Raw genomic sequence first — 20,070 nt, 5'->3', positions numbered from 1 at the left:
TTATATAAAAACATACTTTTATTTTTTATTGTGTATAAAAAAAGCATACTTTTACTCTTACAAAAAGCTTTTAAATTATATCTCTGTATATTGAAAAACAAATTTTCAATCAATCGTAATTTATGTTAAATTTTGCTGCAAAATCAACTGCCAGTTTCAACCAACATAATATTAATAATAAATTCAATATTCATATTCATGATATCATCCCTAACCCTAACGTAGATTAAAATTCACAAATTTCATAAATACAACTTAAAGGTAACTGCTAACCTCGTTACAATGTAGCCACCTCCCCAAATATATATATAACCGTACCTTACGTACAACTCAAACTACAAATTATCTTAAAATAATTTAATAACAAACTAAATTACAAATAAATTGAAAACGTTGAACCCATGATTATTGGTCAAAAAATAGAAATCAATAATAATACTGACGGGTCAACTTCGCCTCATACTACATTGTTTTTTTGGAATCAATAACTAGTAGGAAATATGAGAACATTTTTCCATAAGAAACATATTTATATATCCATTCAGGTCTTTCGATGAATTCAGGTAATAATCAGAGCCGTGAAGTCTCAATCTTCCCTCTGTTTTTTTGTTTTATGTTGCAATTCCATTAAGACTGCAATAAGACGCGTAACGTTTCATAACAATTGCATTTCTACTCCCATAACCGTTTTCCCTGGGGGAGCAAGACACATGAACCGCGTAACAATAACCAGAATGGTTGTTAAGCTCTTCAACATTGGAAATAGCGTTCTTTTTACCTTTTGAAAAAAACAAAATAAACCAATTCAGCGCTTCAGAAAACATTGAGAGAATCGCAGATGGTAACAAGATGGGGAGCACAACAACTAGAAATCAACCAGAAATGGCGAAATAAATTAAAATCTGATTCAAACTGGTCACACGTATATATAAATATATATATATTTACAGCCGATCTAGAAGAAGATCAAGAGTTCACTCACCCTTTTGCGGGGCATCAATGGAGTGCCTATTGTCATTCGTTTCCCCGCTACATCTGTGTTTTCTGCAACATTAAATGCACGCAACAAACTTGGAGTTTCTTCAAAGCGGCTACCAAGGGAATAGATTTAACTGTCCCTGATGCTGTGCTGACAATCTCTGCGGTTCTGTCAAAATCACTCCGAAAAGTCTTACTCCTTTCTTGGTCGTGGGATCGAGATTCGATCTCGCATTGCCTTCTGGGCTTTCCCATTCTTGTGCCACGGAGGGAGGAGCAGGGTTGACGAGGGGGTCGCCAGAATTCTGTGAATTGTGGAAGCGATGCAATCCACCGGAAATAATGTCATGAGACTTGCTTTGGGCCGTTGTTTTTGTGGGCGACGTCGACAAATAAAAGGGAGTTGTGCCGTTAAGAGGAGTTACAGTGCTAGGAGACCACATGGCATCCACTTTTTTCACTAGGGGAGAGACGGAATGGGAATTCGTGAATTGCGTTAATGAGTCGGGATTACTGGACCTGGGCCAAAAGATGGGCATCCATTGGGAATTATAAAGGACGGTAGCCTGGGCTCCGGAATTGAAAGGATTCAGGGACGACGAGCCGAACACTGGATACACCATTCCCCCTTTCGATTGCTGGCTCCGGCGGTCAATCCTTTGCGGGGCCTGACACGACGGCCTGCGTCTGCAGTTGATGTAGAGCTGATGAGACTCTGCCAATCCTCTCTGAAACGAAACAATGTCGCCGGCTTCCAGTTTCTTGTCCTTCACAAACCGACTCCACCCTTTGGTCAACACGTAGCTCTGGCTGCTGTTCCAATACGAGTAACGGAATCTCCAGACTTTACCCGTGTTGTCTTGGAAATCCAAGAGCAGTCCCTTCTCGCAGGCATTAATGTCCAGAGGGAAATATTTCTCTGCGTGCTGCTTTGGAATCACTAGGCGATTCAGTTTGCCCACGTCACTCGGCGTGACGGCCTTGTCGAAAAGGTGCTCTCCAGGCAGACACGCCACGACGGCGGAGGCATTCGCATTTCCGTCCACGACCCTTTGCATTCCTTGACACAAATCATCTCTCAGGTCCGACACCTCGGTCCACGACGGCTCCTCGGCATTGTTTATGGCAGCCGAATGAGCCGCCGTCACCATGTCGATAATTTTTCCCGTGTGCATCCTGCTGAATCGGGTTTCCTGGTCGCCGTCTCGCACCGGACTGAAGTCAGTTATGGCGTCTTGAGTTCGAAACTTGAGGACGGCTCCGTCGTAGGCCCGGGTGGCATCTACTTCACTGTTGAGTGCTCCCAAGCAGAGGCGCTGGTTTTTCTCATAAATCTTTGCACCCCATGGACCATTAGGCCGAGCAACCACGCCCTTGTACTGCGAAGAAGGCAGCATCACAGTTTGATCCATCGACATTGAATACCTTCTCAGATCTTCACATGTGTCTGGCTCTCCACCAGATCTGGCCACATCGCTTAATCCTCTCTCCATCCTCTCTGAGACGTTCTGGTCCATGGATCTCATAGAGGGGTTTGTCCGGAAGTTGGGATTTTTCATAGAGGGTTTTGTCGAGAAGTTTGAGAACTTTTATTGTTTATAGTAAAACTTCACAGGAAAAGACCAGATAAATGGAAAACAATCTATCTTATAAACGATCTTTAACCTCATAAACCTTAAAATAATTTTCTTTCTTTTTCTCCTTCGAAATCGAAAACTTGAACAGAACTATATCATGCTTAAGCTCTCCTATGTGATGAATCTATATCCGGCATCCACAAAACGGTTGCAGCAGCAGGCCTTTTAGCTACACCCTGCACGTTAATAATAACACACAACCTGGAACCGTTAGATCACAATCCGGAACTTCATTCAAGAATGTAATGCCTTTTAATGAATGATGCGCATTTTTGTATTCACAAACCTTAGCCACAGAAGCCACCGCTCTTGCTGTCATGTTTGTCCGAGCTCCCCTCAATTATAGAATACAATAATTGAGCATCTGAATTTCCATGAAGAATTGGCAAAAGTAACGAGGACACTGAAAATACTCAGTCTGAATCCATGGAGAAGATATTTTAGAGGACAAAATGCAGACGGAAATATATACAGGAAAGACGACAGTGCATCATACATCCTGAAAAAGGGCGCTGCCGTCGTCCAACAGACTAGCCCTACCCTCTTGGTCAATTCTCGCAGGTCAGGTCAATAATTTGGCGGAGAAAGCAACATTCATATTACTATATTTATGGTCGAGTGGTCTCCACTTGCTCTGCTTTCCGCTACTTCCAGAAGGGGGTCCTCTGGGTTCTCTGATTAATTTTTAAGTGGGTTTCCACTTCTCGCTATGCTTTACTCTCCTTCCAGAAAGGGGTACTATATTTATCTGTATGTGGGGTTCCATGCAGAAAGGAGGAAAATAAGCTACATATGTTATATAGATTCAGCGCACGGCGATCGACCTTTACCGCTGTTGCAATCACACCCCCCATTTCTCACTAGCGTTTTAATACACACTTCAAATTGGACATGGATACTTTGCAAACAAGTAACTGTTCGTTGTAGAGTGCATCGTTAATCTCCATAGATTTTGGGACATATAATAAAAAATCTAAATCGTGTAGTTAACGAAGATATTGTCTCTCAAGTCTGACTAAATTATGAAAACTGCAAGTTTACTTGAAAATACAATATATCAATTTTTTTTAATTTATCAAAATTATTTATTAAATTATAAAAGATTTTTTAAATCATAAAGAAGAACTCCTTAAATTAAAAATAAGAAGAGGCCAAAGGTAGATTTAATTTAGATATATTTTTCAATTAATTTATTGATTAAAAGCAATAATAAAATGGAAAATTTAAATTCATAGATATAGCTTTATTAAGTCAAATTTTCCAAAATTTTTCAAACCCTAACATAATAAGACAACATGAATCAACAATAAACCATGTGCCAATCACGTTGCTATGCACTCTTATCAGTCTAATGACCACCGGGGAATCTGTTTTCATTTGACTTATTGACTTTAGAAGTTAAATATATTGCATTGTTCACTTCCCTGCCCAATTTGCTTTGGAGCAAAGCAAAGTGCTTTGGAATCTAAACTGTGTGTGAAAGTAGCATTGGATGGATGTCATAATAAAGCAGCAGTTTCTGTCCAAAGTTTGTTAATGGATTGTTACTTTTACAACGAAAGGAATTTATATTGCTCTCTATTGTGGAACATTTCTTATGTTATGATGAGGTTTGAAATTGAATACTTTAAACATACATAAAGACTAATGCTACCTAACCAACTAAAATGCAAAAAGGTTTTCTGGATAATTAACTTAAGAGAAAGGCATGTTATGTGTTATTACAGTTTGACTGAACATGTCCAATCATAAGATTTATGACCTGAAGGCGAACAACGTGTCTCCCTGATTCCACGCTTAATTAAACAAAAAGTTTAGAATGCTGTGTACCCTAAAGGTCATTTCAATTTCCTTTGAAGACCATCAGCGAAATTAATATGGTGTTTGAACGCAGAAAGCAGATATTAGAATAAACAAACAGTATTACAGAGATATTGGTATTACAGAGATATTGGAATGATCTGCGTTCTGCACAAACATGTGCAGAAGTGACAGATTCATGATGGGTCGTTGAAATCTAACCGCAGCCTCCTCTTCCCATTTGTCCACGCCTTATTTACGCGGCCATTCTGCCAGTTGCATTGCACGAACCAATAATTTAGTATTATGTAACTTGCACAACCATGCAATACTGTTCTTGACTCGGATTTAACAGGAGGAGGACATTTTTATACATATGTCATTTACACAAAGACTCCATGAACGCACCAGGTGGCATCGTATATAAAATATTCTGCGTAAGGAAATCTCCGGCATACGGATCGAATGCATATATTCAACTCCCAATTTTCCCTTTAACAAAACCTCCCAGGCTAATGTGGCGGAGGAGTTGCCCAGAAAGTTATGGAACCTCTTAGGCTAATGTGGTCGAGGAGTTGCTCAGAAAGTCATGAAAATTTTGAAGAAAATTTGGCAAGGATTTTTGTAACTATAAGTTATAGTTGTTGAACTTTAAAATTTAAGTTGTTCTGGAAGTTTTTGATGGTGCTGAATCTATTTCCACCATCAAAAACATGATTCAAACACTGTCTGTACAAGATTTTTTGAAATTTTTTTCCCAGATTCCAACCATTTTTAGCCAAATTCCTCCGCCTAGTTAAACGCCAATTCCTCCACTCTTAAAAAAACTGGTGGACATGAGGGATCCACCTCAACAACAGCATTCCTTTTTGCAAATATCTTAACAGACTTGCATTAATATAATCAGAGTATTAATTCTATAGATAATGCAACAACTAATTTGTGTTATCTACAACTATTTTGGTTAGAACATTCGAACATTTAGTTTTTTATTATTTTTATGCTAATATTTTTTGAAATTATAAATCAGTTGTTGTGAGAGTTTATATTTATAAGTGGTTTTTTCCTTTTAAGTAAAAAATTGCAATTTCATTTAAAATTTTTATTTTCCAATCTGATCAATAATTTCTTCACATTGCTGTTCTAGTAACATTGCTATTCTTCACATTGCTGTTCTAGTAACATTGCTATTCTAGTAAATAATTTCTTCACATTGCTATTATAGTAAATAATTTCTTCACATTGCTATTCTAGTAACATTGCTATTCTAGTAATTTGAGTGGATTCAGACATCATCATTTTTTTTAAATGTACAGATTATTGATTTTAGGAGTATTGTGATTTTTATATAAGGTTTAAAATTTTTCTTTTCCAATCTGATCAATGAATTCTTCACATTGCTATTCTAGTAAATAATTTCTTCACATTGCTATGCTAGTAATTTGAGTGGATTCAGACATCATGATTTTTTTTAAATTACTAATTATTGATTTTAGGAGTATTGTGATTTTGAGTTTCCTAATTACATAGAATCCTCCATAAAAACGCCAGTTAGAGATTAGGCCCTGGCTATACTTTGTCAGCTGACGTTGGTCTACGTCAGCTCAAGGAGAGAGTTCTAACACGGGTTACGTGGGAACGGGAGAATAGTCAGTACCATGTTGCAGTTGGCTTGGTACATGCTGACAATCCTGTGTCTAGTCCAAACAGTCTAATTCGGACTAAACTTAACCTGTACGACCGACCATTTATGGTGCTCAGGGGTTAAATCGTATCGGAGTGACTTCAAAATAAAATTACGTAAAAAATAAATTAATATTAAAATTAACTTACAAATAATGGCTTTATCCTAGAATGTTTCTATAAAAATTTATAAATATAATAAAAAATTATTGCAACATAATGAATCTTTTATTAATACACATATTTCTCTTATTAATCATGTATAAAAAGGTTATGGGTCAATTTTAATTTGAGAAAAATAAGGAATTATAAATAAATGTTATAAATAATAATGAGACACTTATCATGGAGGAACTTATTAGAATTGGAATAATCTAAAATCCTTAGGAAATTGGTGGGTGGGGAGTCACATGGCAAAAATCTAATTTTTTAAATTTATTAAAAGTAAGACCATTTTGCTAAATAAAATTTGCTTAATCTCATATCTCTAAGAAATTGGTGGGCAGGGAGCCATGTGGCACAGATATATTTTTTTTAATTTATTAAAATCAATGCAACCTAATAAACTCTTTAATATACTATAGTCGTTGATAAGCATTAAAACTAAGTCTATCTTGAACATATTCCCTTGAAAACCAATCTAAACTCTTAACTAAAAAAATAAAAATAAAAAGTCAACAAATCCTTATCCACCTTTAGTTGAAATAAAAAGCCTTCTGCAATTATTTTTATTGCATTCTATAATTAAATCAATATTACATGTCATAATTGTAAAATAATTTGATATTAAAAAAATATATAATTAAGATTAAAAATATTTAAATAATTTTATAATCTTTGTATAATGATAAATACAAATTTTAATATTAATTTCTTTATATCTTTAAATTTGTACATTTATTATTACTAAATATGTTTAGCTTTCTACATTTACTTAATAGACTTATAAAATAATATCATAATACTATCATTTATAAAATTGATTTTAAATGCTTAATCTTAACTTGCGGAGAAAAAGGAATTTTTACATAAAATGGATTTTAGATGCTTAAGCTTAACTTGTGAAGAAAAATAAATCTATATATACTAATTAAAATGAAATGGATACAGGTAGTAGTTATTTACAAGACGAAAAAAAATAGTGAATCAGTAAGTCTAATGAAGTAATCTCATAATTGGTAATAACATACATGTTGCGCAGGCGAACAAAAAACTAGGGTTACCGAGCTGTTGCAGGGGCGGCTATCCATGGAGGGGCGCAAAGGAGGGAGCCCCACTCCCTCCTTCAAACATGCCGTGACCAGCAGGGGAAAAAAACCTATGGAATATGGTAGAGGACCTTCAAAGGGTAGGAATAGGAACAGTGAAGAGGAACAAGATGGACAGAAGTCCAAGGAGAATAATATTATTAAAGAAAATGAGGAAGAAGACAAGGAACAGGGAACAAAAAACAAAGCACACATGGGCCCATGTAAGCCCAAAGCTGTTGTAACTCCCAGAGTTACTTTAAATGAGCCTGCTCTGCAGGCGCACAAGGAACATATGCAAACCTATGCAATCATTTGCAAGTTCATGGGTTTATGGCCCACTGAAAAAGCCTTACAAATGTGGATAAGATACCACTACAAACCAAAAGGAAGCATTGACCTACACCTAGGATCAAAGGGTTTCTTTACTATGGTTTTTGCGAACATCAAAGATAAGGATAGAGTTTTTGAAGGAGGGCCTTACTTCTTTGCTGTTGCAGGTCTCTATATGAGACCTTGGATCATGAATTTCGTCCCGGAACGAGAGACCTTTACTTCAGTCCCGGTTTGGGTAAGGCTATATTCTCTTCCGCTTGATTATTGGCAAACAGAGTCCTTAACAACCATAGGAAATAAGTTAGGACGGTTTGTTAAAGCTTCTGAAGCCACTAGGAGGGGAAAGTATACTTCCTTTGCTAGAATATGTGTGGAGATGGATCTCTCTGGAGCTCTTCCAGATGAGGTAATCTTGGAATTTTATGATGAAGAATGGGTTCAAATTGTAGATTACAAACATATTCCATTCAGATGTCGCAAATGTCATGAACATGGGCACCTATTCAGGGACTGCCCTCTCACTAAAATAGAGAATAAGAGTAAAGCTAACGCAATGAAAGACTCTGAAAGCTTTCACAAAGTGGCAAACAAAGGAAGAGGAAGCAAGAAGGGGTCAAAGACACAAAAATCTGAAGGACAACAAACCAGTCAAAACAGGTTCCAAGTCCTGGAAGAGGAAGAAGAAGTAATTATAGCAGACCAGACGAAGGGAGAAGGGTTAATGGAAGAAGGGAAAGAAGAAGACAAGGAACAAACACCAGATAAGAATCCACAGACAGAAACGATGGTGAGTGATGCAGAAACAGAAATGGATCATGAGATGACCCAAAGTGAGATGGAAACGGAGGACCAAGAACTTCAGGCGATTCTTGAGAAAGAGAATCTAGATCTGGAGGATTTCTTGATTCAAGGAACCAAAGAAGGGATAGACTCTTTACCTCCAGAGGAGTTCAATAGAGTCCAACAACTATATATATGGAAAACCCAAAACAAAGGTTCAGAGAGGCAAAGAAGCAAGGAAAAGCAGAGCAGTGAAGGGGTAAAAATGGCGAAACCCATACCTGGATTAGCACCCAGAAACCCAGGAAAAAAAGAGGCAGGAAAAAGCAGAACGAGCTATTGATGGAATGTGGAAAGCTAATGATAGACTCAGGTAAGATGAAAGATCTAACTAGCTACTCCTTTACCAATCTTTAATCATGAAGTTCACTTCTTGGAATATTAGAGGTCTTGGTAGTAAAAGAAAACAGAGACTGATTAGTAACAGAATGAAACAAATAGCTCCGGATGTGATCTTCATCCAGGAAACTAAATGTTCCATTCAAAAAATAAAAGAGATTCATAGCAAGTGGCTCAATAGTTATGAGTTTCTAGAAGTCAAAGCGGAGAATACAACAGGGGGTATACTCACCCTCTAGAATCCAAAGAAAATAGATATCTTAGATGCTGAGGCATCTCGAGAATATCTTCCTGTGGTCATCCAGCCTGTAGGCGATAAGGAAACCTACCTGATCACAAATGTGTATGGACCCCAAAGACTGGAAGGAAAACTAAAATTTCTTGATTCTCTGGAGGAACTCAGAGACAGACATTCAGGCATGCCATGGATACTGGGAGGGGATTTCAACATGATTAAATCACTTTCAGAGAAAAAAGGTGGAACCAGAGTTCAAAGTAAAGACTCCCTGAAGTTTCAGTCTTTTACAGATATTATGAAGTTAGTGGATATTGTAACTAGTAATGGCATATTTACTTGGAACAACAAAAGAGGAGGAGAATCTCAGGTGGCTTCAAAATTAGACAGATTCATGATATCTGAAGACCTTATGCTCAATGATAAGGAAATATCAGCAAGAATTCTACCCTTTGGAGGATCGGACCACTGGTCGATTCATCTGGAGATGCAGAGTATTGGTACTCCAAGGAATAGACCTTTTCGCTTTGAAAACATCTGGCTTTCACACCCAGATTTCACCAGTAACATTGCCAAATGGTGGTCAGAAGATTTGAACATTCAGGGCACCAAAATGTTCCTTCTTCAAAAAAGACTAAAACACATCAAGCTCAGGCTCAAGGAATGGAACAAGAATGAACATGGCAATATTTTTGTAGCTTAAAAAGCAGTAGAGGGTAAAATGCAGGAACTCAACCAAGCCCTTATCACAGATGGCTTTGATGAAACTAGGAATGATCAGGTCACCAAATGTAATCAAGAATGGGAGGATTTATGCAAACAAGAGGAAATATTTTGGAGGCAAAAATCGAGGGTTCAATGGCTCAAAGAGGGAGAAAGAAACACTAGATTCTTCCACAGATCCACTATGGTGAACAGAGTTCACAACAGAATTTCAGTGATCAAGGATGAGAGAGGCATTCTTCACAACTCTCATGCAGAGATAGAAAAAGCTCTTGTCAAGCACTTTCGAGGCATAGCCAAAGAAACTTGTTATGACAGAGAGAATCCCATCAAAAACTTCACAAGACACATTCCTAGGCTGGTGTCCAGTGAGGACAATTTCAACCTCAACAAGCCAGTAACCGAAGATGAGGTCAGCGAAGTGCTCAAAGAAATGCAAAATGGTAAAGCACCTGGACCAGATGGTTTCAATGTCGATTTCTTCAAGGCCTGCTGGAGTATTGTTAAACAGGATATTCTGAATGTGGTTGAAGATTCCAGGATGAATAAAACTATTCTGAAAGCTCTGAACACTTCCTTCATTGCCCTAATCCCCAAGCAGGAGGCTGCTCAGACTCCTGACAAGTTTAGACCAATAGCTTTATGTAATGTGGTCTACAAGATAATATCAAAAGTGGTGGCCAATAGACTCAAACCTCTCCTTCCTTCCCTGGTTTCTGTGGAACAATCTGGATATGTGGAAGGAAGGCAAATTCTTAACAATATCATTCAAGCACATGAGGTAGTTCATTCTCTGACTATCAACCAAAAGGCTGGTATGATCATACAATTGGACATTGCTAAGGCCTATGATAAACTGAACTGGAACTATATCAGGAAAATACTCATAGCTTTTGGGTTTGATCACAACTGGGTGAGATGGGTCTTGGCCCTGGTCACCTCCTCCAGCTTCTCTATTCTAGTCAATGGCTCTCCTTCTGAAACTTTTCTTCCCTCTAGAGGCCTCAGACAGGGGGACCCACTCTCTCCCTTTCTCTTCATCCTCATGATGGAAGGACTGGGTCGGTCTATCAAACATGCTAAAGAAGTCGGTAAGATCAAAGGTCTCCAACTTTCTGATAGTGGACAGGCTTGGACGCATCAATAGTTTGTGGATGACACCATGTTGCAAGGAATCCCCACAGTCAAAGAAGCTCATGCATTCAAACAAATTCTAAATGAATTTGCCAAGGCTTCAGGTATGGAAGTTAATCTCTCCAAATCTAATATTTTTTTCTTCAATACTAATATTTCCATTCAAAGGAACATTGCTAAAATTCTGGGCTTTCAAAGAGATTCTCTCCCCTCAAAATATTTGGGGGTTCCTCTAACTGCTAAGCCTCTACACAAAAGCATCTGGGAGCCGGTGATCAATAAACTGCAAGACAAAATAAGGAAATGGATGGTGAGGTCCTTAAACCTGGCTGGCAGATTAGTGCTCACAAAGGCTGTTCTACAATCAATCCCAGTCTTTATGCTTTCGGCTCTCCCAGCTCCTAAAGGAGTCTTGCAACTTTTCAGAAACATACAAAGAAACTTTCTTTGGGGCAAGGGGGAAGATAAGAAAAAATGGGCCTTGGTAGCCTGGGAAAAAATCTGCAAACCCAGAAATCATGGAGGCCTAGGATTGGATGATCCTGAAATCTTAAGCAAAGCTCTAGGGGCTAAATTATGGTGGCGATGGCTAAAAGAACCAATGACTCAGTGGGCTACAATTTGGAAAGAAAAATATGCCAGTTCATGGCAAAGTGAGGATCATATAAGAATGGATGGAAATATTAAGGGATCACACATATGGAACAAGGCCTGGGACAATAGAGGTCTAGTCCAAGATAATGGCTTCTGGGAAATTAGAGAGGGAAACTTAGCTCTGTTTTGGGAGGATAGATGGCAATAGGAACCCATTCTTTTGAAAGAGGAATTGAAGGAACTTAAGGCAGAGGTAGATGCTAAAGGATTAACCAAAGTAAAGGATTTCTGGGATCAAACCAACAGCGTAGGAAAGTGGAGAACATGGAGGATATTTGATCTCAGGGATGACAACCCCTTAAAAGACAAAGCTGAAATGCTAATGCAAGAGTTAGATCGAAGGAAAATTCTAGTTTTAGAAGGGAATGACCAGCTAAGATGGGGCAATAACAATGAGGGCACCTTTAATCTTAAGGAGGCTAAAATCATTCTCCTTGGTTTGGCTTCCAAGGCTCCGGACAAAGCATGGCAAAGACTTTGGAGGCAACAAGGTTGGATGAAAATTAAACTCTTCATGTGGCTGGTGCAACACAGGAAGATTTTGACTTGGGACAATATTAGGAAAAGGGGTGTTTTGGGGCCTTCCAGGTGCCAGCTATGTGAAGTTCAGGAGGAAACAATGGAGCATCTTCTCAACAACTGCTCCTTTTCCTCCAAGTTGTGGGATTCTTTCGCCTCCATCTTCCAAAAGTCGGATAGGGACAAAGGATGCATCATCAACACCCTAAGCAAGTGGAGAAGCAATTTTTCGAATAATGAAGTCCTTAGCATTGCTTGGGCTCTAACGCCAGGCTTCATCATCTGGAACACCTGGAAAGAAAGGAATAACAGGATCTTCAAGGAGGAAAAAAAACTGCTCCTTTACCTTTTTTATCAGATCCTAAAACAGCTTCAAGAGACAGTGGGTTCTATTGTCCGTAATCTCCCTGAGAATCCTCCCTCGGCTCCTGATTGGAGGATTCTTTGCCAGCTAGGATTACAGGGTTTGATTCCTCAGAGCCTGGTCGGGAAGATTCTCTTTAGAGACTCTAAGCTCGATTTTTGGCAACCTCCCCCCAAGGGTTTTTTGAAGTTCAATATTGACGGAGCCTCAAAGGGCAACCCGAGCACAGTGGGTCATGGCAGAGTTTTAAGGGATGAAAAAGGGAACATCCTGTTTATTTTCCATGGTCACCTTGGAAGAGCCACCAACAATTTGGTAGAAGTTCTGGCTATGGAACATTGTTTAGAATTCCTGCTTCAAGTTAATCGACACAATGTGATTGTTGAAGTTGATTCTGAGTTAATCATTAACTCAGCCAAGAGAATCAGCTAGGGTACGGCACTGGAAAAGGTCTCAAAGAATTGGAGGCTCATTCAGATCTTTCAACGGATCCACAACCACCTTCTAGGTCTCCGTACAATAACTTTTAAACATGTTCGAAGATCGGCCAATAAGCTGGCGGATCTCCTGGCTAATCAAGGAGTGAATTGCGCAGAGGAAAAGTTTGCTATAAAATGGCAAGAGCTACCTCAGCTCAGTCTCAAGGCGAAATGCCATGATCAGGCCGAGGAAGACTGGTTGATGTTTAGGAGCAGGACCATGGAGAGCAGCACAGATAACCCAGAAGCGATATGAGCAGAGGAATGTACATTATTGGTTTTACAGCAAGTAGTGCGCTTTGGCGGTCTGATGTCCGGAGAAGCACGCTCATTCAGGGCTTCAGTGGTGGCAGAGCGGGTGGCTTTTTTCTGAGGGTTTCAGACAGGCAGACAGAGGCCTCTTCTCTCAATGTCACTGGTAGCGCTGGTTTGACGTGCGGTCAGGAGTAGGGAGCCCTTGGCGCCCCCGACATCCTTAACCTCTCGCCTTCGGACGGATTTTCTTATCCAAAGCAGTTTTGGGGTGATTGCAAGACCCGTGAACGGGAAGCGGTTTTACCTTTTTTGCAGCGATCCCATTCAATGTATAACACGTGGCAGTGGGACCGTTTGGAAAACCGCCTTGATCGCACGTTAAAAAGCGGCATGTGGGGTTGTGCGATTTTCATTTCCGCCATTGGATCTGTTGATTGAGATCAATGGTCAGGATTTTTTGGGCTTTTTTGTGGGGCCGGGGTACTATGTTCGGTTAGCCGTTCTTGGTCAGATGTTCATCTCCGCCGTTGGTTTAAGATGTGGATTAGACCACGTATCTTTTGGCATTTTTAGTGAGTGCTGTTGCGGACAACTGATCGTTAAGCTTTTGTCTGCACGTTTTGGGTTGGTTTCCTTTTGGGTCTGTCGTTCATTTGTTTTGGGTTAAAAAGTTCGTACCATTGGTAGATAGCACCTTGGTTTTGTGTCCACTCTGTGCGTGAGTGGTTGTAAATTATGTAAGTTATTTTTTGAATTAATGCTATAGAAGGTTCGTCTTCCCAGCAAAAAAAAAATGAAATAGATACAAGTTCTCATTTATTATTATACATGTTTATAAACTAATTGTTAAATTGTTACTACATTATTAACCATAAAATCTAATAAATAGTGGCAATACAAATTGAATAAATAATTATGAAGCTTGTAGTATGAATATATGTGATATAGATATTTTTCTTAATTTTATAAATTAGAACGCAAAACAAACTTATTTCACTTCTATAAAAACTTTAGATTTATTTTTTGTTGTTAATTTTATTTTTATGTATAGAAATTATGTAATTTTTAAATGGTTATTAACTTTGTTAAAAGTTATGAAATATCATTGACTTGATAACCTAACACATTTTTCCAAATTTATGATGGAGGAGAACCACCCTAGGAAGCCACAATTTTCTTGAAGACCCAATTTTGAACGGGATCTTATATCTTCTTCTTTTATTTTGTATAAATTAGAAATTAGGAGAATTTGATGTAAGACGAGCCGTCTTGATTCTAAAATTTGGTTGTTGGGATATTTTGTCCAAATGGGTTTATGTAAAAATAAAAGTGTTAGATTAGTTGTTAGATAGTTTTAGAACGTCGTCGGTAAAGATATTTTTCTGAGCAGTGTTAGTGTACATATTTTTCTGAGCAGTGTTAGTGTACATAACTTATGTGTGTAGGAAGGAGGAAGCAACTCCATAGTGCATTTTGAGAAAGGGTTCAGAAAGGAGGTTCATAAATTTCTTTGTACATATTCCTAGGTTAAGAATTAATTTGAGTTTTTCTGAGTCACCTCTCGGAATCTGTGTGTAATTTGTTTGCATAGTCTCTTTTTAAACAAGGCTTTGTCACTTTGAGATTAGGTTGAACAGTCCCTTAATTCCATCTCAGTAAATACATGAGACAAAGGAAGTCGAATGTAGGGACTATGTAGGCTTTCGTTAAACACCTGTGTATGGTCATTATCTAATCAAGAAGAGAAAGATCAACTAAGGCTTCTGCGGTCATTAGTCCATGCATTAGCATTGTCACTGTGAAAGAGTGGGTTCCAGGGACCACACAATTCCTGTGCAAGTGCCAGGCCTCAACTTGAAAAAGGAAAAGAACTGTGTATGTTCTTAGGAGAGCGGCATATAATAAAGGGCATTGAGTGATAATAAAGCCAGAACATCCATGTTTGGTCTCCAAAGATAGTTAATTCCATCTCCAAATCAAACGCACTTGAAAAGAACATGCAGCGTGAGAGTCTACAATAAAAGACAATGGTGAGTAGCGTCAAAATGAGGCCATCCGCTAGGCCATCCGCTTGTTGATGGTAATCAAAGGAGTGGGCTAATTCTATACATAAAATATAAACACCCCACTTGCCTCAGTGAAGTGTCCACTAAATTAACCAATTTCCCTCGTACGGTTAGAGAAATGCGAATTTCTTTTTTGGGGGCGAGTTTCCTCCAATTAAACTTAAACATAATATTGTACGATCCTCCATTCATAGCCGTGGGTTACAGATTTATCCATGTCTATCTATTTTATTTATAACTACCGATAAGGAACTCTTTCCATCATTGGCACTGCACACACACATCTATATACATATACCTCTCAAATTCAATCACCAGGGTGTTAGATTTAATAGCTACCCCTTGGCCACCCCTTGTGGATTAACTCAGGCATAGCGACAATCTACCAACAAGGCGTATATATATATATATATAAACGTTGGAGGTGCAAACACCTGTCGACGCCCATTTTGCAAGGCATGCCTCATTCCACGGATGGTCCTGCACTAACAACTGTGAGATGCCTGTATGCTCATAGGTGTAAGTGCATATGACAGGTGTCAATAAACATATGTGTGTGTACCATTTGGTGGTTAGTTACCATGGCATTCTGACCACGATTTTCAATGACCCCATGCCTTATATCCGATGTCTAAAAATGAAAGAGGGAGGTCGATGATATACGAGAGCTCGAGTCCTCCCTCCATAAATGGGTACATCAACTCATGTGGTCGATGTCTAGATGAAGGTCGACTCCACCCGACGTTGTTCCCTACTACGGCTTCCTTGTGTAGAATTTTATATTATAGAATTCTTTTTTTGTGTGTGCTTTATCGACTACCATTTCCATTGCCTTATACCTTAATAGATAGACTCAGACTTGGGTTAACCGTTCTTCGATGGTCCCATGCAAGTTGTCATTCAAACGAGGATCTTTGGTGATTACTTCTATGCCATGTGACATCTTGGGTATGCATATGTATTTGTCATACACCATATGTCATATAAAGTCGTATTTTATCTTCCTTGATGCATACATCAGACGTCGTTACTCAGTGTGTCGACAGAAAAACCGATACATTATATATGTATATGCATAACACCATATGCCTGTCAGACATTGTATTGTCTCATTTTGACTGCCACAATGCTCACATTGGATAGATTTGTTGCACATTCCTCTATCGTCCGGAGTTCACACTCGACGGATCCAGTGTCCACACCCCTTCCGTCCATCGACCATCATTCCCAATGGATCCACCGGATACTCCCTTCTAGTCCAACAAAGTTAATGACCGACGGACTTGTCGTCCATATCCTTGACTTATCCTCAATCGTTGTTCGCAGTTACATGAGGCATATGAATCTCAAGCGAAACAAATCCACGTCACTAGTGGCACGGGGACGTATTTTATCGATAAGGGTATTGATACAGGATGCATCACATCATATGTCGTAGAGTAATACTTCCACCTACAACCCACGTAGAATCTATGACACCTCCACACCCATAGAACAAGATGTCTATACACACAACCAACACACTCCACCTACCATGATAATCTCTTGTTTCGATAGGTTACTAACAAGGTTATTGTAGACCAATTGCCACATTCCTTCCCTAGGTTGGTATTATCAGAAGGGGTTGAAGTTATACTCCATTTGCACGAGAATCATCCTCATCCCATTATAACCAACTCTCATGATAATTATGCTGACTTTATATTAAGTAGCCCCTAGTTGAGTTTGGTAGATTAAAATGATCGAAACTGAGTTTGATGATGAGTATGGAATGAGAACCCATGGGTTTTATAAATCATTCAATACCACTCCATTGTGCTCTCATCTGGCATTGGTTGTAGAGACTACCACCATTCCATGCAATCTCACTCGTTGACTACAACAATGCTCAACCTTGGCACCTCAAAGGCACACAAGTCGCAATAGCTAATGTTGCCTATTCAACTGCAAAAGACCTCATAGCAAGTATGAATAATATTGTGATAACATGTGCTTAATTTCTATTTGGTTAGATAGAGTTGCCCACAAATCTGTAAGCTACACACTTGCGCCATCGACATATTTTCCTATGCATCCACAATGGATTGAGCTTAGCGATTTATACAAACATCTTCAATGTGCCACTCAACATAATGTCAATAATGGTAGGATATTATACTTTGTTTGTCCAACATTAACAAGAACAAGGGTCATCTTCAAGGCACCTTCAATTCCATAAGAGTACGCCTATCGTGCCACAATATAAATAGGATTTCATATGAGGAAGGCATATTAAACTACATTAAGGTAGCTTCATATATTTGCCTCTAGAGAACTTATAAACATTTTCAAGCTCTGTAATGATGGAGATAAACACCAACGCACAAAACAGTGCGCTAACGCTCCAAATTCTGGAGTACCATAACTTAACACCATTTAATGACCCTGTAAGCTCTTTACACCAAACTCACGAAAACCCCAAAATTTTTGTTAACAATATTACTAATTAGAAAATTTATTTATATGATTTAGACATCTAGAGAAGGCCAAAATGTGAATAAATTATATTGGTGCCCCTATAAAATACAAGTAATCATTAAGAAATAACTTTCTGCATATAAATTTCAATTACTACTACAATAAAATTTTCCATGTATGGAACATAACAAAGCTAACACATGCTTTATTACAGCATCTTTGTGACAACAACCTCATCATACTAGTCACACATGTAAGTAACAAAATACAAGTATTTCTTGAGCATTATTAACATAGTTCAAACCAAAAATGTATCAATGAATCATTGTTAGTGGCATACATGAAGAAAACACTTATCTGTGAACTCCTGGGCAACTGAGTCAGAGACTATGAATCTACACCCAACCTTAGATAGCTACAACCAAGTCTCGTGTAACAGCCCCTGGTTAGAAGTTCGTGTAATAAAAGTTAATAAAGGAAAAATTAGACCATGGTTAAGGGACACATATTCCAAGCTGAATGTTGGGCAAGACATCCTAGTGTGGGTGTTCATTTCAGTTTATTTTGGCTAAGGAAATTGGCAAAGGAAATGGAAAAAGCTTTGGAAAGGCAAAAAGTTATTTTGGCACATTTATTTATGAAAATAATTGAAATTAAGAGAAAAGGGGGTGAAAGATCACAGGTTGCATGTGAGGAGGAAAATGAAGGAAAATGATGGAAATTGAAAAAAATAGAGGCCTCATTGATAAAAAGGCTTCTAAGGATCAATTGGTAAGATTTTTTCAGTGTTAAGCTTTTTCTCAGTGTTGGATCAAGGAAGGGAAAAGCAAGCAAATGAAGGACAAGGAAAGGAAAGGAAAGGAAAGAAAATATCAAGGAGAAGTAGGATCAAGCAGCTTCACCATGAATAATTGCAGGTAACATATTGCATGTGTGATTTCCTATCAGGTTTTGACATGCATGGCTTTGCATGTTGGTATTTATTTTTTAGTTTTCGGTGGCATGGTTTTACTGGGTTATGACAATGGTTTTCAACCTTTCCTTGCCTATTTTTGGATAACCATGGTGTGATGGGATTCTTTTCTTAGTTTGACCTTTGGAATTGCTAGATGGTTTCAGAATCTAGGGTAGAGGTAGTATCAGGAAAATTCCGAAAGACCTAGCAATCCCTTGACCAGTTTTGGCAGGATACACAGTAAAGTCTGAGGGTGGAGTCTCGGTTTAGGGCTTAGTGATCCGTTGTGGATTGTGGTAGATCTTGAGAGACTGGTGTCTCGATTCAGCACCTAGTGATTCGGTTTGGATTGCGGTAAAGCCTGAGAGACACAGAGATGAAAAATTCCTCAAGGATAGTGATGGAGTCCAGAGGCATTCCTAGCTTAGTTTGGTTTTGTGATCTCAGTGCCAATTTTGTTGAGATCACGGTTTGGTGAGGGTGGAGGTGGTTTAACCTCTGGATTCCCTTGGTTTTTTTGGATTGGTTTATCGATGAGATCCCACATTCATGCTTGGAATATGGCACGGGGGTGACTGGCTGAAACAAAGGTTTGGTTTAGCCATGTCTACGGTCACGTGGTATGTGGAAGTCCTAAACCTGGTTGGCTTTGCCTATGTTTAATAAAAGCTAAGTTCTCTTGCATTTGTACTTGTTAATATGTGGCTTTAATGGTTGTTATCTCATTGTTATTTACATGGTTTAATGCTGGTTATAAGCATGGTTATGTGACTAGTTATAGTCATGAGTATTTCATGTATTTACTTGTAACTGAAAAGATATTGGATGTAATACCTAATTGATGTCAAAACAATTAAAGGAAGAGGGTGGTGATCCTTCTTTTAAAGTCTCATATGAGTTATCTGTCATTTACGCTTTGTCTTGTATTCATGTCCTATAGATTGCATTGATGCTAAGTGTTTGACAAAATGTCAGTCCTGGTTGGGGATGGCTAGGCCTAGTCTTGGAGTCAATTTTTTATTTGTGAGTCTCATTGTCATGCAATTTATGGATTTTGAAAGCTACAAGGATTTTTGGGCAGTGACCTAGATTCTCGGCTTGAAAAGTGGCACAAATCCTCGAGATGTAGGCACAACAATGGGGGAAAATGTCCCCAAATGCACCCATGCCCTTGTTGTGGGAGAGTCGAGAGTCTCCCGGACACACCCTTATCTATATCAAGGGAGCGTCAAGGGTTTTGATGCACTAAAAATTTAGTTGGTCTTAGGGGATGGTAACCTGAGTGGTTGGGATGGCTCTTGCGAGTTTTCTTGCTTATGTGGAAGGTCTGTGTGATATGTTCCATCGGTTCCACTTCCTTAACTAACAC

The 20,070-nt window shown here is 38.7% G+C and overlaps 1 protein-coding gene across 1 annotated transcript; it reads right to left on the bottom strand.

Annotated features, from left to right (window-relative positions):
* Window positions 1-867: 867 nt before the first annotated feature.
* On the bottom strand, window positions 868-2,537 carry LOC149150090 (uncharacterized). Its single transcript, XM_089439878.1, has one exon. It carries the CDS (start codon window positions 2,535-2,537, stop codon window positions 1,092-1,094), a length of 1,446 nt encoding a protein of 481 aa, XP_089296004.1. The 3' UTR covers window positions 868-1,091.
* Window positions 2,538-20,070: the final 17,533 nt, after the last annotated feature.

This window comes from Pinus tabuliformis, chromosome 9 (genome assembly GCF_031772625.1).
Source record: "Pinus tabuliformis cultivar Carrire ecotype Pingquan chromosome 9, CPIR1, whole genome shotgun sequence".
Taxonomy (NCBI): Eukaryota; Viridiplantae; Streptophyta; class Pinopsida; order Pinales; family Pinaceae; genus Pinus; species Pinus tabuliformis.
Note: the sequence above shows the minus strand (reverse complement) of the source record. Positions and strands in the feature narration are given on the sequence as shown.

Excerpts from the sequence above, each read along its gene's own strand:
- LOC149150090 (XM_089439878.1), bottom strand. The coding sequence starts at position 2,537 with ATGAAAAATCCCAACTTCCGGACAAACCCCTCTATGAGATCCATGGAC.